The sequence below is a fragment of the Ranitomeya imitator genome, chromosome 8 (assembly GCF_032444005.1).
Source record: "Ranitomeya imitator isolate aRanImi1 chromosome 8, aRanImi1.pri, whole genome shotgun sequence".
Taxonomy (NCBI): Eukaryota; Metazoa; Chordata; class Amphibia; order Anura; family Dendrobatidae; genus Ranitomeya; species Ranitomeya imitator.
The window spans coordinates 165113758-165141178 of NC_091289.1; the positions used below are offsets into that span (position 1 = coordinate 165113758).

Sequence of the window (27421 nt, forward strand, 5' to 3'; positions counted from 1 at the left end):
GAGCCTTTCCAGAGGATCGCGGTGGACATTGTGGGCCCGCTGGCCGTCCCCAGCAGCTCTGGAAAGCAATACATCCTTACTGTGGTAGACTACGCTACCCGGTACCCAGAGGCAGTAGCTCTGTCCTCAACTAGGGCAGATAAGGTGGCAGATGCCCTGTTGGCCATCTTTTCACGTGTAGGATTTCCCAGGGAAATGCTTACTGATCAAGGGACCCAATTTATGTCTCGCCTAATGGAGGCTCTCTGTAAGAAAATGCAGGTGAAGCACCTGGTATCGAGTGCGTACCACCCACAGACCAATGGCTTGTGTGAACGCTTCAATGGTACCCTCAAACAGATGCTACGCATGCTGGTTGAGACTCAAGGGCGCGACTGGGAGCGGTACCTCCCACACCTGCTGTTCGCTTACCGAGAGGTTCCACAGGCCTCGACGGGGTTCTCCCCCTTCGAGCTCCTGTACGGCAGGCGAGTCCGGGGACCCCTTGGGTTGGTAAGAGAATCCTGGGAAAAGGAGCCGAACCCTTCTGAAGTGTCCATAGTGGAGTATGTCATGCGCTTCCGTGACAAGATGCAGACCTTGACGCAGTTGGTGCATGACAACATGACGCAGGCTCAGGCTGATCAGAAGCACTGGTACGACCAGAACGCCCGGGAGCGGACCTACCACGTGGGTCAAAAGGTGTGGGTGCTGGTCCCCGTACCAACGGATAAGCTTCAGGCAGCCTGGGAGGGCCCGTACGTCGTCCACCAACAGCTCAACCCGGTCACGTACGTGGTCACGCTTGACCACGCTCGGGGTAGGCGAAAGGCCTTTCACGTCAACATGATGAAGGCTCATCACGAACGTGAACCTTTCGTCCTACCGGTCTGCAGCTTGCCCGAAGACGGTGAGGAAGACACCCTCCTGGACTTGCTGGCCCAAGCCAAGGCCAATGGGTCCATCGAGGATGTGGAGGTAAGCGCCTCGTTAACTGAACCCCAGCGGGTGCAGTTGCAAACCACCCTGGAACCTTTCCGGGTCGTGTTCTCCAACCGACCTGGGAGGACTGAGTTAGCAGTCCACGAGGTGGACACCGGGAATCACGCCCCACTACGGCGAACACCCTATCGAATCTCTGACCAGGTGCAGCAGACTATGCGCCAAGAGATCGATGAGATGTTACAGCTGGGGGTGATTCGACGGTCAAAGAGCGCGTGGGCATCGCCTGTAGTTCTCGTGCCAAAGAAGGACCGGACCACACGGTTCTGCGTGGACTACAGGGGGCTCAACGCCATCACAGCCTCGGATGCGCACCCAATGCCGCGCATCGAGGAGCTGCTTGAGAAGTTAGCTGGCGCAAAATACCTGACAATAATGGATTTGAGTAGAGGATACTGGCAGATTCCCCTGAGCCCCGAGGCGCAGGAGAAGTCCGCCTTTATCACACCCTTTGGACTGTACGAGTCCACGGTCATGCCCTTCGGCATGAAGAATGCCCCTGCCACTTTCCAGCGGATGGTCAACCGCCTGCTTCAGGGACTGGAGACGTACGCCGTGGCGTACTTGGATGACATTGCCATCTTCAGTTCCTCCTGGGAGGAACACCTGCAGCATCTCGAGGAGGTGCTCAGGCGAATTCACCAAGCAGGACTGACTATCAAGCCGGGAAAGTGTCAGATGGGCATGAGGGAGGTTCACTACCTGGGAAACCGGGTAGGCGAAGGCACCATGGAACCAGATCATGGCAATGGTGATGGGTTGGCCCACCAGGGTGAACCTGCTGAGGTGCGCATGGAGGAGAAACATCAGGTCCTGCCTCCCTAGCGCACACCAAAAGGGGGAGGTGTCACGATATGGTATGAAATATCATAAGTAGTTCTTTTGCTAGCCTGAGTGGGCTAAGCCCCCCCTTCTTGGAGTAACAGTTGTAGCTGCAAATTCCTGGCTTTCCTTCTCAGAGAGTGTGGGGGTTAGAAGTTTTATGGCCGAACGGAATTTACGACTGGCATTTCCTGTGTAAGCTCTTGTCCAGCTAGAACAGGAAAAATGGCTCCAAAAATTCATGAAAGATTCTTTGTTTAGTTTTTGTTAGATATTAGGCAAACGATTTAAGCTAGAAATACGAAAATATATATTCGTAGTCTCACTCCGTGTATTTACACATCCCATGAATCTCGGGCTTCTAACTCCATCTGGTAAAGAAGTAGGGTTTTCTCTGTAAATATGTATCCCAGATAGGACATATTTGATCTCATTAGAATGCTCACGTTAATCCGAGATGATTTATGAGTTTGGTATGACTCTGTCATGTTTTGTAGTGAAGTTATAGAAATCAGAGGAAATAGTTTAAAGTTTCCTCAGAATGTAGAGAGAGGAGGGTCTGGATAAGCCAGCCTTTCTGTGATGTCACAGCCTTAATGTTTTAAGTGTCTGGCAGGCTCTGAGGAGTCACTTGCTGCTGGATTTCTTGTCCTGTCCTGGAAGAGCCCTGCTCACGTCCCAATGAGCGGGGACGTATGGAAAAACTCCACTAGCCTGGTTGCTTGTCATGCTTTAAACATGTAAGTGTTGCTTTTCTCATTTATTCCCTTTATGTTATAATTACCCTTGTACATATTTGCAATTGTCTCATTTATAACCTCTTTATAAACTATTTTTGATAAAGCATTGCCTAATTATTTTTAATGGGATATACTATTATATATTAGTTCGTTCTCCTGTTCTAAACCGTACCCTAAGTCTCTGAAGGAAAATACGCTACTGTTACTGTTGTGTTGGGTTAGCTTCGGACCCGTTTAATCGAAGCTGGTGGCAGCGAAAGTGTGCTGACTGTTGGATTATGCTGAAGCAACTGCGGGTTTGATAATTATTGTTCCTGCCTGTGTGGGAGTAGTTATCGCGTCGCTGCAGCGTGCCCAATAGCCAGTACATAGCAGGCAGCCTTTCTGGCGACTAATTACCCAGGGTGCAGTACCTAATCTGACCTGAGAGTAAGGGGGGCGCCAGAGAGCTGCAAGTGTTAAGTGGAACTGTAAGCGGGATATACATAAATCCCTGCAGTTCGTGGTATATAGAAAAGCAGTGGGATACCTAGAATAAGCCCCTGCTGTAAACTAAGAGGTCAATAGCCTTGTGTGTGGTTTTTCATCACATTGTTAGCAGTGGAGGGATAACTAAGATAAGCCCCCCTGCACATGTGATAGCCGTCTGTTGGCCTAAAGTCACCCTGATCCGTGACGTAGGGGTGACGGTCACGGTGTGAATCCTGACCCAGTGGTGACAGCGGTCAGGGGAATCGTGACAATTACATTTTACAATGCCACCAAAGGGGGTGTGGATACAGCAGATCAGATGTGCTCCACTTTCAACGTCAGCAGAAACATCAAACGCTGGCCAATGGTCATATTTTTTGCTATGTTGAATTTGGGTGGTATAAATTCACAAGTAATTTATCTTGAAAACAAGCTTGAACCACTCCGTAGACGATTGTATCTGAAAAAATTGGCCCATGAACTAGTACTTGGAGAGCTACGCAGGAGAAGCGTGAAAACAATCGGTATCCCCTCTCGCCTTCAAGTTCAGCTCAAAAGGTTCCGCCCAGAAGATGATGGTGAAAAGTCACCATATGCACCACCTCACAAAAGAAGGAGATGCACCACCTGCCAAACGGAAAGCGGAACCAGAAGGCTTTCAAATTATGAATGTCTCAAATATCATAAAGCAATTTGCCTGACACATGCAAAAATGGTGTGTAATTCTTGCTATTTGCTCTGCAAGTGTGACTTTTCTGGGGAAACCTCAGCATCTACTTCTGATTGAATATGTTTTTAATAGTACTTAAGGTACCTTAAAATTAAGTTTGTGTTCAAAAATTTTCTTTGTACATTTTTTTGAGAGAGTCGAACTGGGGACTATTTGGCGGGAGTTTTGAAAAGTTTGTATTTCATAGTTATTAGTTTTATGTTAAGTAAATGGTTTTTTTTGCAACTGATTATGTGTAGTCTCTTTTATTACATCCCTATGAAGGTCACTGATCACTTTTAGAGCACTGAAATTGCAAACATTAGATATTATAGGTATTTTTCCAGCAGGCGCCTGACAGGCACATTGTATGTGATCTCGTTAGTCCGAATATTGTATGTGACGGAGGGTTAAAAAAAACGGTGTCTCATAGCCGTTCACCAGAAGCTCACACAGGTAAATTAGTAATTAGCCATCTGATGCCAGATCACCACAATTCAATTATTTGGCCACATCACATAACTGTAGAAAATTACACGAACCGCATTTCCAAATATTATACATTCGTCTACAGCAACTAAGCAAAATTTAATAAACTAAACAGGCGACCATTGCCACCATGCCAACAAGGGAAGCGACTTATGTCATGTACAGTTTTGTAAAGTTTGCCTAGGTCTCAGTAGATCAATGTAAAATATCTGGATGTGCGGTCCATGTCATTTTCTAAAGTTATTGTATATCATATGCAATTATTTTGGTAAAATAATGAGAGGGTTCATTGTTAAAGTAGCTTGACGCAGATGACAATCTTTTGCAGTTCCAAAAATACCATGGATGTGTGGATAAATGATTCATTTTTAAAAGTACCTACCATATTACAGGGGGATTGTAGATTGACTAAGCAAATATGCAGGAACATTATATAAAAGACAAAGATAAAATATTAGACTTGCAAACTTCACCTTTAATAGTGATGTCATCTGTCAACATAGCCATAGCTTCAGACTTATATTCCCCAGGAAAAATTGCCACAGTATCTCCACAATAACTATTCTCCAAAGCGGTATCCAAATTATTGTGTTGCTGAATTAGTGTATTTGGAGAATATCCTTTAATCTATAAAAAAAAAAAACACATTGACCGAACGTAAATAATAGCGAAGATAACCGAAAATATATTAAGAATCTAAAAAGTCCAGTTATATCACACTTTCTGTAAGGGTGCGGTCACACGACTAGATTTTAGTCTAAACGCGGTCTGTGAAAAACTGACCTCTCATGGATAGCACACTAACGGGCAGAATGGTGGCTTTGCAGCGCTGGGGTCCTGGGTTCAAAGCCCACCAAGGACAAACATCTGCAAGGAGTTTGTATGTTCTTCCTGTGTTTGCGTGGGTTTCCTCTGGGTTCTCTGGTTTCCTCACACACTCCAAAGACATACTTGTAGGCAATTTAGATTGTGATCCCCAATGGGGACAGTGCCGATAACATCCGTAAAGTGCTGTGGAATTAATGGCGCTATATAGAAGTGAGTAAAATAAATAAAAGTAACTAATAACCAATTGGGCTGTTCAGATGACAGAAAGCCTTAACCAGATCCAGGCCAGTGGAGAGAGCACTAAAAGGGATGAGATGGAGATGGGCAAAAGGAGGGGATGATGTCCTCATCGATTGTAAAGGCAGAGACCACCTTTGGAAAAAGGATTACTTGGAAAGCAATAAGGAATGGAGCCTCGCAGGAAAGGGAAGCAAATTCAGACACCCTGCATGTGGAAATTATGGAGACAAGAAATGCCACCTTCCACAAAAGGAACTTTGGGGAGATGTTGCAGAGAGGCTTAAATGGAGATTCATAGAGCGCAGACAGAACAAGGATAAGGTCCAAAGCTCCACCGGATGACTGTGAGGAGAGGTACAATTAGCTTCTCCCTGAAGGAAGGTCTTACATTGGGAACCAGGGGTTTCCCAATTTAAACTAAGGCCACCACCATAAACTGCTCTATGTGTAAGTTCACACAGGACGTTTTTGCTGCTTTTTTATGCTAATTTTCAGGTGCTTTTTATAGGACCAGCACACACATTGGTTTTTGTGTCATCAGTATTTTGTGCTTTGCTGCGTTTTTTGGACATAGAGCATGTCACGTCTTTCAGCATTTTATCACCATCCTTTCAAGTCAATGGGTGGAAAACGCTGCAAATATGCAGGGTGACTTTTCTTGCAGCGTACTTGCTGCAGAAAAGTCAAGGACAGCCGAATGTGACCTCATACTTGGCTCTGCTACCTTTGCTGGATGACAGGCTGCATGGATGCACCAGAGTGGACCCGAACCCCATTCACTTGAATGGGGGGTCCGACATTACAGTGTTTAACACGCTGTCATATGCAGGACAGCGCGGCAAACACCGCTTCAGATCGGCGGGGAAATCTTCCCCGTCGGTCAGAGAGCCACAGTTCCCACGCTGTCAGAAGACAGCGGGAGCACTCAGCTGTGATCGGAGGTATAAACTTTACCTCCGGTCACTGGTGTCAGCTGATGGGACTAGTGATCCCATCATCTGACATATCCTACAGCCGCTAATTACAGTGAGAGCAGGGGCGGCGGATGGGAGTTTTCATCTGCCGCTCCTGCGCTATAAATGTAAAAAAAAAAAAAAAAGTTGTGCGTTCCCCCTATTTTTGATAACCAGCCAGACAAAACTCACAGCTGGGGGCTGCAACCCCAGCTGTCAGCTTCTGCAAGGCTAGTTATCAAGAATAGAGGGGTCCTCATGCTTTTTTTTGTAATTATTTTAAAAAACGGCGTGGGCCCCCCCCCCCCCCCATTTTTAACAACCCCGAAAACGGAGATCATGCAGCTCAGAAACATCATGCAATAAGCAGATGATACATGAGATTTCCATATGCAAATTAAACACTCCGTCTCAGGAAAGAAAAAAAACAGAGTTTCTCTGGTGGAAGAAACATAAGACCCACCCCGGTTGGCAAAGGTCATGCTAGAAATTCCAGGCACTGGAATTGAATTAGAAATGTCTCTTTGTCAATTGATGATTCAAGCAAAGAGCACAAATTAATGCAAGTTGATTTTTAAACTGGACATATTATGCTCCCTTTATGAAGCCCTTCACCAAAAGATTGTCCAGATAGGTGATTGTTGCCACCTCTCTAGCATGGAAGAGCAACATTAGGGAAGCATGCACCTTGGTAAAGTCCCAGGGGCTGTAGCCAATCAAAGGGAAGTGTAACAAACTGAAGATAAAAAGAATCATCAGTGAAGCAAAAGAAATGGAACTTGATGATGGGTATGTGAAGATAGATGTTGCATGTGTCTACTGAATAGAGGAATTCTAGTTACAGAGATGCAACGACAGAGTGAAGGAAGTCCATGTGATATCTTCCTACCAATACAAATCTCTTGAGCCTGTTCCAAGTCCAGGATGGGTTGATCCATTGTAAGATAACACAGCTGCAGCTCCGATCTTTGTCGACTGGCTACAGTGGATGTTAAGACTACAACACTTACAACCGCAGCAATCAAATCACTGTACTATGAGATCATGTCGATGTAGACACCACAAAACTACAGGGACTACAGTGATCAAATGTGCTGTAATCATGACATTAAACTTGCCACTTGTCAAAAAAAAAGAGTGGGTACATGTCAGAACTCTGTTGTTGGGTGTACCAGGACCAGGGGCTCCTTCTCTGTCCCTAAAGCCAGCTGTTCCCTGGAATACTTCTGATGGAGGAGATGCTGGGGCCATGTACCTTGCCTTAGCTCCTGAATCCACCCTCAGTCTGTACCCCTCCCCCACCCAGGGAAGAGGGGAGTAGTAATGTACCGTAATACACCAACCAGACTAACAAGGCAATATGAACAGCAGTAACGAAAAATACCAAACATACAAATATACTCACATGCAACACACGTATGCATCGGGGCGTGGATGATGGGGTTAAACCAAAGTAGGAGAAGAAGAGTTATTATCACACACTCAAAACCTAGCAACAGTCACAGATAAATCCAAACGCCTTCTCAAATTATAACAACCACCACCAAGCACCAGCCATGCAGCAAAAGCCACTCTGACAATGAGTGCTAGCCAGGGTCCAGATTATGTAGGAGATAGGAGTGGCTAACAGTGGACAGCTGAGCCTTAAGTCAGGAAAACTTCCAGGAGCTCGGAACTGAGTCGATTAACCCCTGCACTGCTAAAAGAAATTTACACCGTTTAATATGAAGGTGAAGTGCTTCTCATCAGTGCAGGAGTAGGATAAATCAGACACTGCAGTCTTCTGACTCTTCTCTGTCCCGGTAAACCTGTGACAGTACAGTAGCAGCAGGGGGGGCATCACTGCACTTGTGGAGGGCAAGTTAACCTAATTTTGTTATTTTTACACTGGGGATCTTGCTACAGTAAAAAAATTAATAAGTAAAAACTGCTTTAAGTTTTCAGCCCTAGTCCCAATGTATCGACTTCAAGCCCTGTGCTAAACACAGAGCCGAAATTCCTATGTTGCCATGTCATCAGTGCTGTGTTTGAAGGATAGCTGGGAGTCTAATTTATTTGAATAGCAAGTCTTCAGATGAATAGAGAGGGCTAAAATGACACAAAAGGGGTCTGAATCACCTCTTCTTTTTGCCTGTGAACAATCTCTTTAAGACAGGTTCTGCTTCAGGAATAGACCAGAACGCATCACAAAGCAGAAAATGTGGTAAGCGAGTCCTGGTCAGTGAAGGCATAAATTCAGACCAAGCCAGATAAGAATCCTTACTAGATTAAATGTAGCATTGTTAGGGGAGAAGACTACAGTTGAGCATGTCCTGTTATAAAAGATATGCCATCACTGGGGACTGTTTCTTTGCACATCTGAATAGGCTACCAAGTACTGTTGTCAATATTTCTTGGGACTACGCGTGACAATATACATAAAGCAGACAAAGACCACTAGACACACAGACAGTCTGCAAATTCTGCAACCTTAGATCCTACTACATTGTTGGACTTGGGTGCCAAGGGCCCATGAGTAATATTAATCCGGGGGCCTACTTTATAGCTAGGAGGGGCATTCATTAAAGATTTCCCCTGACCCACTTCTATTTATCGCAGGATGCTGAAACTGCACAACTGCAATTCAGAACTGATAAGTCTTGATTTTACAGGTGGTGAAGTGGTGTGAGGTTTGATAATGGACTAAGTGGAATACAGAGCAGTCATCAAGTTCCTTTACTTGAAAGGTCGCACACCAAAGGAGACGTTCAATGATATGATAGAGGTTTATGGTGATTCCCAGTGATATGATGTAGTCAAGAACTGGCATCGTCATTTTCAAATGTGGTCATACTTCGGTGCAAACAACTCCAATTCCAGGGTGACCCCACTCTGCTATTGGTGAACACACCATCCAGAATATGGAGGTCGCTATTTTGGAAAATTATCGCGTCACCTATCCCAAAATGTCAAGATTAGTGTGGGGTCCGTGGAAAAAAAATCATCCAAGATCATCTTCACATGCATAAGGTATCCGCTCGCTGGGTTCCCCGGCTGCTCACACCTTTCCAGAAGCAGGAACGAGTCAAATGCGCTCAGACTCTATTGACGATGTGCCATGGAAACAACCAACCTTCGGCAGGAAAGGTCATGCGCACAGTATTTTGGGACCAGCACGGAGAAGTATTGATGGATTTCCTAGCAAAGGGTACCATGATCACTGGGGCATACAATGCTTCACTGCTGCGGAAATTGCGTGAGGCCATCAAAACCAAGAGACATCGCATGCTCACCAAATGTGTCCGCCTTCTGCAAGACAATGCACCAGTTCACAACTCACATGTTGCCCAAATGGAAGCATGCTCATGTGGCTTTGAAATTCTACGGCATCCCCCTTATTCACCCGACCTCGCACCATTTGACTTCCACCTCTTTCCAACAATTAAGTTATTTTTGAAGGGCAAGCATTTTCCAGATGATGAGACCCTGATTGCCAAAGTCACAATGTGGCTTTTGGCGCAACCTGTCGACTTCTAAACGCGAGGAGTTTACAGATGCTTAAAAGGATGTGAGAAGTGTGTGTCCCTAGGTGGCACCTATGTAGAAAAGGACTAATCACTGTGCCAACTTTCATTGCTCTCAGTGCACAGGAAGTGGGTCAGGGGAAATCTTTAATGAATGCCCCTTGTATACACAAGCATTAGCCAACCTTTAATCGTAAATTTCAAGACAAAGCATTCTTTATATTTTTGAATGGAAAGTTAATTGCATTGTGCACATAGTCAGATTTCTGTTGAGGTATATAGATGATGCAGTAGGGTGGAAATCGTGGTCCCCCATCCATTTTATAAATGTTGATTTTAGTGCTAGCATTTATGTTCACAGCAGGTGACCTGCCTTTATGTAGCGCATCCAATGTACTGTGCCGAACAATGGTCATGTAAGTGAATGGGTGTCTGTACACCCATTCATGAAACGTGGCCCACTAGCGGATTCCGCTATTACGGTAATCTGTATCCAAACCTGTCCTTCTGATATAAGGAGAAAAGATTAGTTGTAAGTGAAGGAAACAGTTTAGCTGGCTTTGTTTACTATTTACCATAGCCGATTCTGAATGTTTAATATTTTTATTAAGATTATAATAATTTATCGTAAACTATAAAGATAGAGAAGAGATGCCTTTTTCTGTAACACTGATGATGGACATCATGAACTATTTGTAATGAGCACGTGTTCATTCTCAAAAGGAGTAGCATGTGTATCCTGTCATTCTAGCAATTGATGGGGGTCTCCGCAACTAGCCCCTTATTAATTAAAACTCCTGACATTTCTCTGCAACTACTTTAAAAGAGTATGTGTAATCTTATTGTATTATTGAGTGAACTCATGATGGCACAACATCAAAGTATTCTTCTAGATTAAAGACTTGGCTATGATACGCAAAAGACAATCTGTACAATCTACAGCTAGTAGGATGTTGTATAGTATTTATAAAGCATTTATTTAGAAAAGTACCATTTTGTAACCCGTTTAAAAAAAAAAGCTAGCAAATTATGATTATAACTGTTGCCTCCCCACTAAAATAAGTTTGATTTTAAAACAAATGAAACACTAATATTGTAATACATACAGAATATAGTCAAAGTATTTGTAAATGAGTAAAGGTTATACATAATTTATACCCATTAATGTCACCTGGAACAGGGATTATTGCTTGTTACATTAAAGTGAACCTTTCAGCAGGATTGTGCTCAGAAACCTACAGACAGTGACAGGTCGGCGCCATTATACTTATTAAAATGGTACCTTGGTTGATGAAATACATCTTGTGGTGGTTGTTTTATATTTATTTGCAGTTTTCAGTTAATGAGATTCTCGTGGTTTGGGGTGGCCTGTGGGCAGGGCTTTATGTGGTGCTCTGCTTAGATATTCATCCTTATGGCTTATGACAGATCACTGATCCCACGGTGACCTGACCCCTATTTTGCATACTGCATATCTTATAGTTTGAAAAAATGAAAAAAAATTACATTCATCATGCAGGTTCCAGCAATGGCGCTATCTATAATATCCATATTTTAATTTGATTTTGACATATACATTTCTTGAGGCAAAAGAAAAAAAAATTATCTAACTCAAAATGGCACCCCCATTTTGCTAGAGAAAAAACAAACTTTGCTCCAGATGGTGCCGGCGACGCCTGTTCAGTAGCATCTATGGCGTTCCGAAGATTTTGATTAAGATTTAAATTTATTGAGGAAAAATTTAAAAAAATTACAAAATCAAATGAAGATATGGATATTATAGATCGTATCATGCTACAGCGCTGGCGCCTGCATGATGAATGTAATTTTTTTTATTTTTCAAACAATAAGATATGCAGTATATAAAATAGGGGGCAGGTCAATGAGGGATCAGTGATCTGTCATAAGGATGGATATCTGCCTTGCAGCGCTGAAGTCCTGGGTTCAAATCCCACCAAGGACATCTGCAAAGAGTTTGTATGTTCTCTCCGTGTTAGCATGGGTTTCCTCCGGGCACTCCGGTTTCCTCCCACATTTCAAAAACATACTGATAGGGAATATAGATTGTGAGCCCCAATAGGGACAGTAATGATAATGTCTGTAAAGCACTGCAGAATATGTTAGCGCTATATAAAAATAAAGATTAATAATTATATCTAAGCAGAACACCACAAAAAGACCACACACACACTGCCCCGAAGCATGGGAATCTCATTAACTGAAAACTGCAAAGATTTTACAACAACCACAAGATGGATTTCATCAACCAAAGTATCATTTTAATCAGTATAACAGCACCAACCTGACACTGTCTGTAGGCTACTGAGCACAATCCTGCTGACAGGTTCACTTTAAATTCACATGCCAGTGTTTTCTGTAAAGTGGTAGCTATGAGAAACTTTAGATATTATATATGCAGAGCTTATTCTTTGGAAGAAGAAATGGCCTCTTGGTAATCGTCCCAGGTAAGTCTCCCAACAATCACAAGAAGAGGGAGGTTTAGGATCATCTTTTGTCCTCTCCCACTCCACTACAGTGAGGAAACGTTTGTAAGCAGCATCAATTCCCTACATGTGCTCAGCTGCTAATACAACTCTATGGGAGCTATGGAGACAGACAAATGTGATGTATGATATCCGTACACTTATTTCTTACCATGTCCACCGTCATTATTTTTGCTACAATGTGTGTCACAACTTCTCCTAAATCTCTTGGACCTTTTATAGGTCTTAGTACTCTTGGGAAAAATGGTCCATGAGCTCTGTAATTTGGAAGCAGTAAAAATGATTTACAAGAGTCATGTTTATCAGTTCAGGCAATAAAATAATTTAAAAAAACATGTTGGATAATTAATAACATTACAATTTATTGAAAGATTTATACGTCAGAGATACCAGTGTTGTAGTCCAATACCGGGCTCAATAAAAATTCTATGGCTCTGTGCATGTGCCATGATGGAGCTCAGCACTTCTGTCTCCTGAAGTGATAACTTCAGTATAGTGTCTTCAGAGATGTTTACGAAGATAAATTGTTAATATACATATTTAAATTATGCAATGCAGCGGTGCTCAGACAGTGCGGTAAAGAAGTTAGTTGAAAGTAAAAGTCTTTATTTTAGCAGCTGGAAAGTCTGCATCCGCCTGTTGTCGTGGGCGACCACACCAAAGTATCCCTGGAGGCTGCGTCAGTAGCTTTGCCTTCTCTGGCCTGCATTCAGTCTCACACAGACCTGACTTGCATAGAGCCTCCTGCTCTGAAGATTTCAAACTTTCGAAATCTGACTTGGTCAAATAGCTTGACCAAATTCACACTCTCTTTTAATTTTGCATTGTAACCACAGCTGCGGCTGTGATTACAATGCACTCCAGCGGGTTTATTATGCTTCTATGTGCATCCTGGGGGACACATGGCGACCTTTGCATATGATTCCCCTTACGGTCTAATATATTTATCACATAAGGGAGAAAAGCAGCCACACTCACCTATCTTCAGTGCAGGTATTTCTTTATTGCATAGTTATCTATGGCGAAACGGCCGTCGTTTAGCTTCCACACTCCTTTTGTGTCAACACCCCGGTCCCGTGAAGATAACTATGCAATAAAGAAATACCTGCACTGAAGATTGGTGAGTGCGGCTGCTTTTCTCCCTTATGTGATTTATGTCAGCATTCTTTCTGGAGCCGGCACCCGATATCAGCTGGCCAGCTCACGCTGATGAGCCGGAGTGTTTGCAGAGTGCAGAGCTGGTGGTGCGGTCAGCTGTTTTCTTTGCGAAGTGTCTAATATATTTATACACACATATACATCTAATATACAATTGCCTAGAATACTACTTCCTGCAATTTGTGCCAACTTCCGTGGCTTTGTCCGGAGCTAATGTCCGGAGCTAATGTCCGGAGCTAATGTCCGGAGCTAATGTCCGGAGATAAGTGACGTCAACAGTGTCCAGTGTCTGATTGGTTGACGCCTGCTGCGAGCGACCAATCAGAAACGTGCCGTACTGTGACACACTCCGCCCGCCATTTTGGTGTGATTTTTGAATTTTTACCTCACAGCAAGTTTCTACTACGTGGAGGCGGGCCCAGTGACGTTGCTCTTCAAGCTACTGCCGAATTTCGTCAAACAAATGATAATACCATTTACCAAAACTATATATATTTAGTTGTGAAGTGGTTCAGTGACATTTTCACACCAATTTTGAACTTTTGTTTGGTGTTTTCTCCATATACTGCCTATTATTTTTGTTCTTTCTTACTATTATTTATTAATTGTATTATTCTTACATTTGAATAAATAAAGTATATATGGATTCTAGACTCCCGATTCTTTAGAATCGGGCTGCCATCTAGTAATGCTATAAGGTGGCAGCACGGTGGCGCAGTGGTTAGCACTACAGCCTTGCAGCACTGGAGTCATGGGTTCAAACCCCACCAAGGACAACATCTGCAAAGAGTTTGTATGTTCTCTCCGTGTTTGCGTGGGTTTCCTCCGGGTACTCCGGTTTCCTCCTACATTCCAAAGACATACAGATAGGGAATTTAGATTGTGAGCCCGTCAGGGACAGCGATGATAATGTGTGCAAACTGTAAAGCCCTGCGGAATATGTAAGCGCTATATAAAAATAAAGATTATTATATAAAAATAAAGATTTTTATTATTATTTAAGTGTAGGTAAATTTTAAGTATGCGAATAGAATGAAAATAATAAAATGTCATTAAAATAAATTCAAAAATAATAATAAGAGTATGCAGTTTTAATATAACATAGAAAAGTTTAAATAAAAAAAATTACCGTATGCAGCCATTCTAACATGGCTATTTTTTTTTTTTCATATCAGCTTCGCCAGGTCTAAGATATCTATTTAAAAGGAGAGGTCCTCTACTGAACAACCCATTCGTCATTAATTCAGGACCCCAATTAAAATATAAACTATGGATACTTTTCTCCTGCACAGTCTATGTTCCAGCGATGTCAGCGCTGGTATTACCAGAGGTTAGTATAGAAAGGTTGGAGACAAAAAAAAGCACAAATAGGGTCTTATCCCCAGGATTGTTTCCAATCAATTATGAGAGAACTGCTCATCTGGTGGTACACAGTAAAAGTGTGTAGTTGTCAGCTGCTGCAGATCCACAGGTCGGCGCTGCGACCTCTCAGAACCGTTATAATAGATGAATGTGGATAAAATCCGCGCTGCTGCAATAAATGATGGATCCAAATATAGTTATAAGATGTTCGGGTGGTTTATTCAACGCGTTTTGAAGCTCATGGCTTCTTCTTCAGGAAGTTTCCACAGAAAGATATGATACATGGTACTATTGCCTCGCTTACTTGAATTCTGAATAGAATTCATCTATTATACATTCATCTATTATAACTATTACCGGAGGTTGACATGGCATTGTATATGATGCACATTGCAGCCAATGAGCGGCTGCCATCTGGCGGCAGTCTTTAATATTTCGTTAGAGTAGATGTACGTCTTATGGAATATTGAATTTTGAAGTGCATATAATTCCCACCTGGTATGCTTCACCCAGCTTTCCTGCTTTCTGTCTATATGAAGTGCATATAATTCCCACCTGGTATGCTTCACCCAGCTTTCCTGCTTTCTGTCTATATGAAGTGCATATAATTCCCACCTGGTATGCTTTCCTTACCCGTTATTTTCTACCCATATGTACTTCACTCCTCTCTTGCGTCTTCCTTGCATACCTGAGTAGCCAATCTACCCCACCCCCTCTTTATGACCTGGCTTAACTGTGAACAAGTGCTCTGGACAAACATGCCCACATCCGCCCTCTCAGCTGTGAGCCCTTAAGGTACCTTCACACATAACGATATTGTTAACGATATCGTTGCTTTTTGTGACGTAGCAACGATATCGTTAAGTGTGACAGCGACCAACGATCAGGCCCCTGCTGGGAGATCGTTGGTCGCTAAAGAAAGTCCAGAACTTTATTTCGTCGCTGGACTCCCTGCTGACATCGCTGGATCGGCGTGTGTGACACCGATCCAGCGATGTCTTCACTGGTAACCAGGGTAAACATCGGGTAACTAAGCGCAGGGCCGCGCTTAGTAACCCGATGTTTACCCTGGTTACCATCCTAAAAGTAAAAAAAACAAACAGTACATACTTACCTACAGCTGTCTGTCCTCCAGCGCTGTGCTCTGCTCTCCTCCTGTACTGGCTGTGAGCGTCGGTCAGCCGGAAAGCAGAGCGGTGACGTCACCGCTCTGCTTTCCGGCCGCTGTGCTCACAGCCAGTACAGGAGGAGTGCAGAGAAGCAGAGCGCCGGGGACAGACAGCTTTCTCACACACCCCACCCCAGCAGCAAGCATGGCGGAGGAGTTGGTTTTCTCCTGTCAGATAACTGCTCCTTCACCCCAATCCCACTGCCACCCTCTGTTACCCTCCCTTCCTTTGAGGTGCACTCTGTACGCATCTACTCACCCTCCAACCTCCAACTGGCTGTCATCTACCGTCCCCCAGGGCCAGCCACCACCTTCTTTGACCACTTCACCACCTGGCTACTCCATTTCCTCGCCGCTGACATCCCCACTATCATCATGGGCGACTTCAACATCCCCATTGACACTTCCCTCTCAGCTGCCACTAAACTTCTATCTCTCACTTCCTCCTTTGGCCTCACTCAATGGTCTTCTACAGCCACCCACAAAGATGGTCACACACTGGACCTCATCTTCACCCGCCTCTGCTCCCTATCTAACCTCTCAAACTCACCTCTTCCTCTTTCTGATCACAACCTACTCACATTCTCTTCCCTTTCCACTCCTTGTCTACAACCCCCACCCCACAAACTCTCACATCCTCGCAGAAATCTTAAACACCTTGATCTTCACTCACTCTCTGAATCCCTCCTCCCTCTCACAGACATAAGCTACCTACACAATGCGGATGATGCTGCCGCTCTATATAACTCCACAATAGCTGCAGCTTTGGAATCTCTTGCCCCTCTCACACATACCAAAGCTCGCAAAATCAACAGACAACCCTGGCACACCAGCATGACCAAAGAACTGAGGCGAGCTTCCAGAGCTGCTGAGCGCAGATGGAAAAGATCCCACTCCAACGAGCACTTCATCGCATTCAAACAGTCCCTCACTACTTTCAAGACCACACTCGCCACAGCTAAACAAACCTACTTCTCATCTCTCATATCCTCCCTGTCTCACAACCCTAAACAGTTATTCAACACCTTCAACTCTCTCCTCCGTCCCCCAGCACCTCCTCCCTCCCCACTCATCTCAGCAGAAGACTTTGCCTCATTTTTCAAGCAGAAAATTGAGAACATCAGAGACAGTTTTAGTAAACAACCCCCAGAACCCTTCCTCCCAACCACCCAGCCCTCCACCTCCAAAACCAACTTCTCCACCATTACAGAAGATGGACTCTCCACTCTACTCTCAAGATCGCATCTCACCACCTGTGCACTTGACCCACTCCCATCCCACTTCATCCCAAACCTCACCACAGTCTTCATCCCAACCCTAACCCATCTCTTCAACCTATCACTAACAACTGGCATTTTCCCCTCAAGCTTTAAACATGCCTCAATCACACCTATCCTCAAAAAGCCCTCTCTTGAGCCATCCTCTGTATCTAGCTATCGCCCTATATCACTTCTCCCCTTTGCCTCAAAACTACTGGAACAACATGTCCATCTTGAACTGTCCTCCCATCTATCTTCCTGCTCCTTCTTCGACCGCTTTCAATCAGGCTTCCGGTCACACCACTCCACTGAAACTGCCCTAACTAAGGTCACCAATGACCTATTAACCGCCAAGAGCAAGCGACACTACTCTATCCTCCTCCTCCTGGACCTGTCCTCTGCCTTTGACACAGTGGACCATTCCCTGCTGCTGCAGACCCTCTCATCCCTTGGAATCACAGACTTGGCCCTATCCTGGATCTCGTCATACCTAACTAGACCGTACATTCAGCGTCTCCCACTCACACACCACCTCCTCACCTCGCCCCCTATCTGTCGGAGTCCCGCAAGGTTCAGTTCTAGGACCCCTGCTCTTCTCCATTTACACCTTTGGCCTGGGACAGCTCATAGAATCTCACGGCTTTCAGTATCATCTCTATGCTGACGACACACAGATCTACATCTCCGGACCAGATATTACCACCCTACTAACCAGAATCCCTCAATGTCTGTCTGCTATTTCATCCTTCTTCTCCACTAGATTTCTAAAACTTAACATGGACAAAACAGAATTCATCATCTTTCCCCCATCTCACACGACCTCCCCAACGAATCTATCCATTACAGTAAACGGCTGCCCACTCTCCCCAGTCCCACAAGCCCGCTGTCTTGGGGTAATCCTTGACACTGATCTCTCCTTCAAACCACATATCCAAACCCTTTCCACTTCCTGCCGCCTCCAACTCAAAAATATTTCACGGATCCGTACATTCCTAAACCAAGAATCTGCAAAAACCCTAGTCCATGCCCTCATCATCTCCCGCCTCGACTACTGTAGCCTCCTGCTCTGTGGCCTCCCCTCTAACACTCTCGCACCCCTCCAATCTATTCTAAACTCTGCTGCCAGACTAATCCACCTGTCCCCCCGCTATTCCCCGGCCTCTCCCCTCTGTCAAGCCCTGCACTGGCTCCCCATCACCCAGAGACTCCAGTACAAAAGCCTAACCATGACATACAAAGCCATCCACAACCTGTCTCCTCCATACATCTGCGACCTCGTCTCCCGGTACTCTCCTACACGCAACCTCTGATCCTCACAAGATCTCCTTCTCTACTCCCCTATTATCTCCTCTTCGCACAATCGCATACAAGATTTCTCTCGTGCATCCCCCCTACTCTGGAATTCTCTACCACAACATATCAGACTCTCGCCTACCATCGAAACCTTCAAAAAGAACCTGAAGACCCACCTCTTCCGAGAAGCCTACAACCTGCAGTAACCACCGATCGACCAAACCGCTGCACGGCCAGCTCTACCCTACCTACTGTATCCTCACCCATCCCTTGTAGATTGTGAGCCCTCGCGGGCAGGGTCCTCTCTCCTCCTGTACCAGTTGTGACTTGTATTGTTCAAGATTATTGTACTTGTTTATTATGTATACCCCTCCTCATATGTAAAGCGCCATGGAATAAATGGCGCTATAATAATAAATAATAATAATAATAATATTGTAAAGCTGAATGAAGCCAAACAATGGCTGGTGACATTACATAGCTGACCTCAACCCCACAATCCCATTATCCCGATTGCCCTGATGTGATGGCAATCAGGAAGAGCTGATGCTAAGAACCAGTATTGGTGCATCTAATGGATGTGCTATTTCTGGGGGTGGCTGAGGGCCGGTCTTATTAGGCTGGGAAGGGGCCAATGTCCAGGGCCCTTCCCAGCCTATTAATTTCAGCCCCCAGCTGTCTGATTTGCCTTAGCTGGTTATTAAAAACTAGATGGTGGCCCGATTCTAATGCATCGGGTATTCTAGAATATGTATGTATGTATGTATGTATGTATGTATGTATGTATGTATATATATATATATGTATGTCGCGTTTAGCACAGCCACGTAGTATATAGCACAGCCACGTAGTATATAACACTGCCCACGCAGTATATAACACTGCCCACGCAGTATATAACACTGCCCACGCAGTATATAACACTGCCCACGCAGTATATAACACTGCCCAGGCAGTATATAACACTGCCCACGTAGTATACAGCCCAGCCCACGTAGTATATAACACTGCCCACGCAGTATATAACACTGCCCGCGCAGTATATAACACTGCCCGCGCAGTATATAACACTGCCCGCGCAGTATATAACACAGCCCGCGCAGTATATAACACAGCCCACGCAGTATATAACATTGCCCACGTAGTATATAGCCCAGCCCACGTAGTATATAACAGCCCACGTAGTATATAACACTGCCCACGTAGTATATAACACAGCCCACGCAGTATATAACACAGCCCACGTAGTATATAGCACAGCCCACGTAGTATATAACACAGCCCACGCAGTATATAACACAGCCCACGTAGTATATAGCACAGCCCACGTAGTATATAGCACAGCCCACGTAGTATATAGCTGCCACGTAGTATATAACACAGCCCACATAATATACAGCACAGCCCACGCAGTATATAACAGGCCACGCAGTATATAACACAGCCCACGTAATATATAGCACAACCCACGTAATATATAGCACAGCCCACGCAGTATATTACACAGGCCACGTAGAATATAGCACAGCCCATGTAGTATATAACACAGCCCACGCAACACAGACAACCACGTAGTATATAGCACAGCCCACGCAGTATATAACACAGCCCACGTAGTATATAGCACAGCCCACGCAACACAGACAGCCACATAATATATATAACACAGCCCACGTAATATATAGCACTGCCCATGCAGTATATAACACAGTCCATGTAATATATAGCACAACCCATGTAATATATAGCACAGCCCACGCAGTATATAACACAGTCCACGTAGTATATAGCACAGACCACGTAGTATATAACACAGCCCACGCAGTATATAACAGCCCCCGCAGTATATAACACAGCCCACACAGTATATAGCACAGCCCACACAACAGACAGCCACATAGTATATAGCACAGCCACGTAGTATATAACACAGCCAACATAATATATATAACACAGCCCACGTAATATATAGCACAGCCCACGCAGTATATAACAGCCCACGCAGTATATAACACAGCCCACGCAGTATATAACACTGCCCACGCAGTATATAACACTGCCCACGCAGTATATAACACTGCCCACGCAGTATATAACACTGCCCATGTAACAGATAGCCACGTAGTATATAGCACAACCACGTAGTATATAGCAGCCGCGTAGTATATAACACAGCCCACGTAATATATAGCACAACCTACGCAGTATATAACAGGCCACGTAGTATATAGCACAGCCCATGTAGTATATAACACAGCCCACGTAGAATCTAACACAGCCCACGCAGTATATAACACAGCCCACGTAGTATATAGCACAGCCCACGCAACAGACAGCCACGTAGTATATAGCACAGCCACGTAGTTTATAGCAGCCACATAGTATATAACACAGCCCACGTAATATATAACACAGCCCACGTAATAAATAGCACAGCCCATGCAGTATATAACACAGGGCATGCAGTATATAACACAGCCCACGTAATATATAGCACAACCCACGTAATATATAATACAGCCCACGCAGTATATAACAGGCCACGTAGTATATACACAGCACTTTTTCTTCATTTATTTATTATATATTATATATGTTATATTTAGGCTCTAAGCCCATGCACAACTTATGAACAAATTTTATATTAGTAATACGCACTATGCACTTTATCTGGAAATCATCAAAATTATTTTTTTTTCATATTGTTTTTGCATGTTTAGTGCTTCTTTATATTTACATGTATTTGACAGTGCAAGGTTTCCTGTGCAGATCAATATTCATGTCCCAATGCTTCTGCACTCTTTGTATGTTCCTGAGTTTGAGCTATATATTTCTTAATGTTTAAAATAAAAATTGAACTTATTACACAATATCTCATTGCAATTTATCGTCGAGCCTCTGCATAAGGTTTGAGGCTGTGTTTTGCAGTCATCAATAATAGACGTTTTTGCTTATTATTTCTGGACTGTGTTGATTTATTTAGTAGTAGTGAATAAAAGAAAAAACGGTGAGGGGTTCCCCCTATTTTTATTTTGGGGTTAGTAATGGAGAGGTCAGGTGTCTGTCAGACACCGCCATTACTAACCCAGTAGTAAGAATAAACACACAGAAAACAGTTTTATTGGAATAAAAACTGCCCCACACTAGCCCTCGTTATCAATAAAGTGATACCACAAAGTAATACACATTTATTTTCTCTGTCTCCGGCACCAGTGGATAGCAACAAAGATACCAGATAGTGAATACTCATCAGCGTTGCCTGCTCTCGCAGCCATCAGCAAGGGCAACGTGGATGACTGTATTAGTCATCAGCCGGCACCTGACTTTAAACCTCTTTAAAATCCACATGGGGCTCATGAGAAAAAACACGACGCATCCAGTGCACGACGGACGCGACGTATGGCCAGATGTCGCGATCCGTCGGCAATACAAGTCTATTTAAAAAAACGCATCCTGCGGGCACATTTGCAGGATTCGTTTTTTTTCCCAAAACTACGCATTGCGACGGAGGCCAAACGACGGAAGTGTGAAAGAAGCTTAAGCTGACATGTTTAAGACTGCCCCAGGCCTTAGGGTATGTGCCCATGATCAGGAATAGCAGCGTTTTGGATGGAGCTCACATGCGCTACGTCCAAAACGCTGCATGCTACGAGACATGCACAGTGAATGGGATTTATATAAATGCCATACCCACTATGCTTCTATTTACCGCTGCATAAACGCACCCTTGGTGTGGTTTACGAGCCGCAGCATGTTACATTTTTTTTGCGGAGACGCTACTCTCCGCAACAGAAATGTTCACGTTAGATGCCGTAAATCCAGATTGTTCAGTGAACACATGCAGATTTAGCTGCGCGATTAGAACGCAGTGCTTTGGATGCAACAAAAATACGTCCAATGCGATGCTATGTCCTCATCATGGGCACGTACCCTAACGCATGGCTTAGCCATATTTTTCACATGCAATCAAACCCCAAACCAAATTTCATGTGGTTTAGTTCAAGCACATTTGATGCAGCTAATGAAGCATATAACAACACCCGATTTGAAAATGTGTGCTGATATGAGGGATTATTCTGGGGGCTGAATAATTGTCTGAGACTACAATAGTTCGTAAAAGTGGAATTTTGTGCTGCATTTGCATAAAAAAATTTAATATTAAGTTCAGATATGTATACTTGTTTTGAAAAAATTTTACTACTAAACTTAACTTGCAAGTACTAGGTAATGCATAAATTAGGGAGACGTAATCTCATTACATGGGGGAGATGTTTCTTGCATATAAAATTCATGGGGATTGAAAAGGTGGAAAAACCGGCACGTGGTGGGGACTGGGAAAGATCAGTCTTGCAAGGTGAGGCAAGATAGATCTATCGCCTTTGATCCACTTTTCCAAGGAGTCTGAATGAGCAACTCACTTTTGGCTGCTTTCTCTATGGTATATACACATGAGTTCTTCCCTAGGGCTTTCTATTTTGGGTGAGCTGCCGTCGAGCGGGGGCACCAGTGCGCAGGTACTAGGGTGCCAACCTCTGCTGTTTGGTAAGGTCGACTAAAGGTACCTTCACACATAACGATATTGTTAATGATATCGTTGCTATTTGTGACGTAGCAACGATATCGTTAATGAAATCGTTCTGTGTGACAGCGACCAACGATCAGGCCCCTGCTGGGAGATCGTTGGTCGCTGAATAAAGTCCAGAACTTTATTTCGTCGCTAGACTCCCTGGAGACATCGCTGGATCGGCGTGTGTGACACCGATCCAGCGATGTCTTCACTGGTAACCATGGTAAACATCGGGTAACTAAGCGCAGGGCCGCGCTTAGTAACCCGATGTTTACCCTGGATACCATGCTAAAAGTTAAAAAAAACAAACACTACATACTTACCTAACGCTGTCTGTCCTCCAGCGCTGTGCTCTGCACTCCTCCTGTACTGTCTGTGAGCCAGAAAGCAGAGCGGTGACGTCACCGCTCTGCTTTCCGGCTCACAGACAGTACAGGAGGAGAGCAGAGAAGCAGAGCGCAGTGCTGGAGGACAGACAGCGGTAGGTAAGTATCTAGTGTTTGTTTTTTTTAACTTTTAGCATGGTATCCAGGGTAAACATCGGGTTACTAAGCGCGGCCCTGCGCTTAGTTACCCGATGTTTACCCTGGTTACCGGCATCGTTGGTCGCTGGAGAGCTGTCTGTGTGACAGCTCTCCAGCGACCAAAGAGCGACGCTGCAGCGATCCGGATCGTTGTCGGTATCGCTGCAGCGTCGCTTAATGTGAAGGGGCCTTAAGTAGTAAGGTGTGAGCCTAGGGTAATGGTAACCAGATAAACAACTCATTGCATTCGACCCCCTACTGTGGCTTCTCTGTAGGTGTTGGTGTTCCGTTTTTATCTCTAGGTCTTAAGGTACCCTCACACTCAGCAACTTTACAACGAGAACGACAACGATCCGTGACGTTGCAGCGTCCTGGATAGCGATCTCGTTGTGTTTGACACGCAGCAGCGATCTGGATCCCGCTGTGCCATCGCTGGTCGGAGCAAGAAGTCCAGAACTTTATTTGGTCGTCAGGTCGGCGTGTATCGTCATGTTTGACATCAAAAGCAACGATGCCAGCAATGTTTTACATGGAGCTAACAACCAGGGAGAATGATAAGTGAGTCGCCGTTATGTCACTGGATCGCTCCTGCATCGTTCTGGAGTTACTGTGTTTGACGTCTCTACAGCGACACTCCAGCGATTGGCTCGTTGTCTATATCGCTGCAGCGTCGCTGAGTGTGACGGTACCTTTAGTCATCTGACCTCTGTTGTGGTAAAAGGTGAAACCAACTAAAACCCTTTATTCTTAAGTGTGTAATCGTATTGCGCAGTAAGTTATTCCATTCCTGTGGCTGCACATCACTTTTTTGCACACAGTATATTTGGAACACCAAGAGACACCATGATCATTGGTCTCTGTTTTTTGTCTACGCCGGTTACTATGGCCATGTACCGTGTGCCGGAAATGAGGTGTGTGGGTTAGGACTGTGTCTGTGGTCCACACTATCCCAAAAAGTGATAAGTAAATAATTTGTGATCCAACAAGTGACTTACCTTAGTCTTAGATTTTCCCAAATTTTCAATAAGCCACTTAACATCTGAACTTCATAGTATTTATTCCAACAATCAACAGCTTCTGAAATTGAAGGGTCATCTTTTATCTTACTCTGAAATTCAATCAGTTCTAAACGCTTGTTCCTGTATTTCTCAAGCGTTCTCTTGAATCGCTGGGCAATTGGGTAAGGAATATTTCCATCTTGAATGTCCCCATACCTGAAACAGTAAATGTCACCATTTTATCTATTATTTTTATATACCATATATTAAATAAACAAAAAAACAAAACAAACTATGATTGCAGAATTACTATTTAAACATTGTATGTATTTATGTATTCGGCCCTAAAATCTTAAAAGATAACATATCAACTAAAAATTTTCCCACACTGAACTGGATACAAAAGAAATCAGCTCAACCCTTTGTTCTCCAGAACAGATGTGGCACAAGATAGGTGTGTACACATTAGGTAGAAGTAGGTTGATGGTTGAACATATGATCAATGATCGTTTCACTATTGCACAATACGGTTAACCTAGCTAGCCATACTATTACTATTGTATGAAAGCCTATTGGACACCCTTGTCGTTTAGAAAAAGTTTATTTAGGTCAATAATTAAGTTTAGTTAATACAATTTTCAGACTGCAATCTTCATTCATTTTCAAATATGCAGTTTGCCACCTGATCCAAGATTCAGAGTTTTCTACACCAGTTATATATGCGGCTTTCTGCACTTACGGTATTTCATCTTCATTTACGGTACTTTTGTCCTTTTTCTGTACCTTGTTTTCTCTACCCTCCTTGAGACGCTGCCTCGTTTTTCTATGGGGTGGAAATCTTTGTACACCCCTCTTACCCTCCCTGATGCTATTTCTAACACTGATTGAAGAGAAGGGAGAGTAGAGAGCATTCAGTACTGAGCAGGGGAGCTCTGACAGATTTGTAACATTTTTACAAAGTCACTCTTATAGATAAAGGACTTAAAGACACTCTGCAGCAGCAACATGACAGAATTTTTTTTTAAAGATTTATAAAGTTGCTTAGCATCTGGTCTCTAACATCAGTAGTCAAAGCGGAGCTTCGATGGTTACAGTTAATCATTTTGATGCCACTGTCTATATCTACGATACGATCATGAGGCACTAATGAGTTACCCTGACTGCAAGGGATCTACTGAAGGCCCCCGTGAATGCCATCTTTGCACTCCTTTGAAACTCAAAAAAAAAAAACCACACACACACCTTCCATTCTGTCAGTCCGTGAAAATCAGACCACACTCTGATGTCATTTGAGTGTGGTCCGATTCTTTCCACAGACCCACTGACATGAATGGCTGAGTGCGAACAGATTATTGGAAGCAACATGTGGATGGATGATGGATAGTACTCATCAGATTTTTAGGGTCGTCTACACAAGCCCTATGGCTGAAGTTCACAAGTGACCATGATTTTCAAAACATACTGAAATACTTTGGTAATGTAGTAAATATTGTAAGTGATCAGGCAATTAAATGGTCAAATCCTCTAAGGATAGTAAAAAAGAGGGATTTTTGGTACTCACCGTAAAATCTCTTTCTTGGAGCCATCATTGGGGGACACAGATAACCGTGGGGGAATGCTGCTGCTGCTAGGAGGCTGGCACTATGCAAAAAGGAAAAGAACAATAGCTCCTCCCCGGCAGTATACACCCCCGACAGGCACTGAGCATCCCAGTTGGTAAAAAAAAAGCAGTAGGAGAAACAAGAATAACTTAAAGCACATGCGTACCAACTCAATCGGGGCTTGTAGGCCTAAAAACGGTACCAAGAACAAATAACCAGGGAGGGTGCTGTGTCCCCCAATGAAGACTCCAAGAAAAATTTTTACGGTGAATACCAAAAATCCCTCTTTATCGCTTCATTGGGGGACACAGATAACTGTGGGACATCCAAAAGCAGTCCCAGAAAAGGTCTTAGGTCGGCCGGTGTGCGACCGCAGCCTGCAGTACCTTCCTACCAAAACCTGCATCTGACCAGGTCTGGGTATGAACCCTGTAGAACCTCGTGAACGTATGCAAAGATGACCAGGTGGCAGCTTTGCAAACCTGCAAGGCGGAGGCTTGGTGACGAACAGCCCAGGAAGCAGCGACAGCTCTGGTGGAGTGGGCCCGTACCCCAGGAAGGGGCTGTGTCTCTCGAGCACGGTAGGATTCCGTTATAGCAGAACGAATCCAGCGAGAAATTGCGGATTTGGACACTTGAAGGCCTTTCCGGCGACCCTCAGCAATGACAAACAGAGTCGGATTTGCGAAAATGGGCAGTTCTAGAAAGATAGATCCGAACGGCCCTGACAACATCAAGCTTGTGAAGAGACTTCTCCAAGGGGTGAACAGGAGAAGGGCAAAAAGAGGGAGGAATGATATCCTCATTGATGTGGAAAGAGGAAACCACCTTGGGAAGAAACTCGGGGACAGGTCTTAGAACGACCTTGTCCTGATGAAGAATCAGGAAAGGGGAGCGGCAGGATAATGCTGCCAAATCGGAAACTCTTCTAATTGAACTGATGGCAATGAGGAAGGCCACCTTCCAGGAAAGAAAGGAAAAAGAGACGTCCTGAAGCGGTTCAAAAGGAACGGTCTGAAGGGCACCGAGAACCAAATTGAGGTCCCAAGGTTCCAGCGGAGGACGAAAAGGAGGAGCAAGATGAGCAACTCCTTGCAGAAAGGTCTTCACTTGAGAGATGGAAGCCAAGTCCCTTTGGAAAAGAATGGACAGGGCGGAAACTTGACCCTTTAGGGTACTGAGGGACAAACCTGAGTCGAGACCCGACTGCAGGAAACCCAGAAAGTCCGGAAGGGAAAAAGTAATCGTAAC

General features: G+C 44.2%; 1 protein-coding gene across 1 annotated transcript in view; it reads right to left on the reverse strand.

The window, feature by feature from the left end:
- Positions 1–27421, reverse strand: part of SHCBP1L (SHC binding and spindle associated 1 like) — a 127870-nt gene that overhangs the window by 55785 nt on the left and 44664 nt on the right. The window contains exons 5-7 of the mRNA XM_069737744.1: positions 24567–24785; positions 12392–12497; positions 4686–4839 (exon numbers count right to left, since the gene is read on the reverse strand). Coding sequence (XP_069593845.1) covers positions 4686–4839; positions 12392–12497; positions 24567–24785 — 479 coding nt within the window. The remainder of the gene's footprint in view (positions 1–4685; positions 4840–12391; positions 12498–24566; positions 24786–27421) is intronic.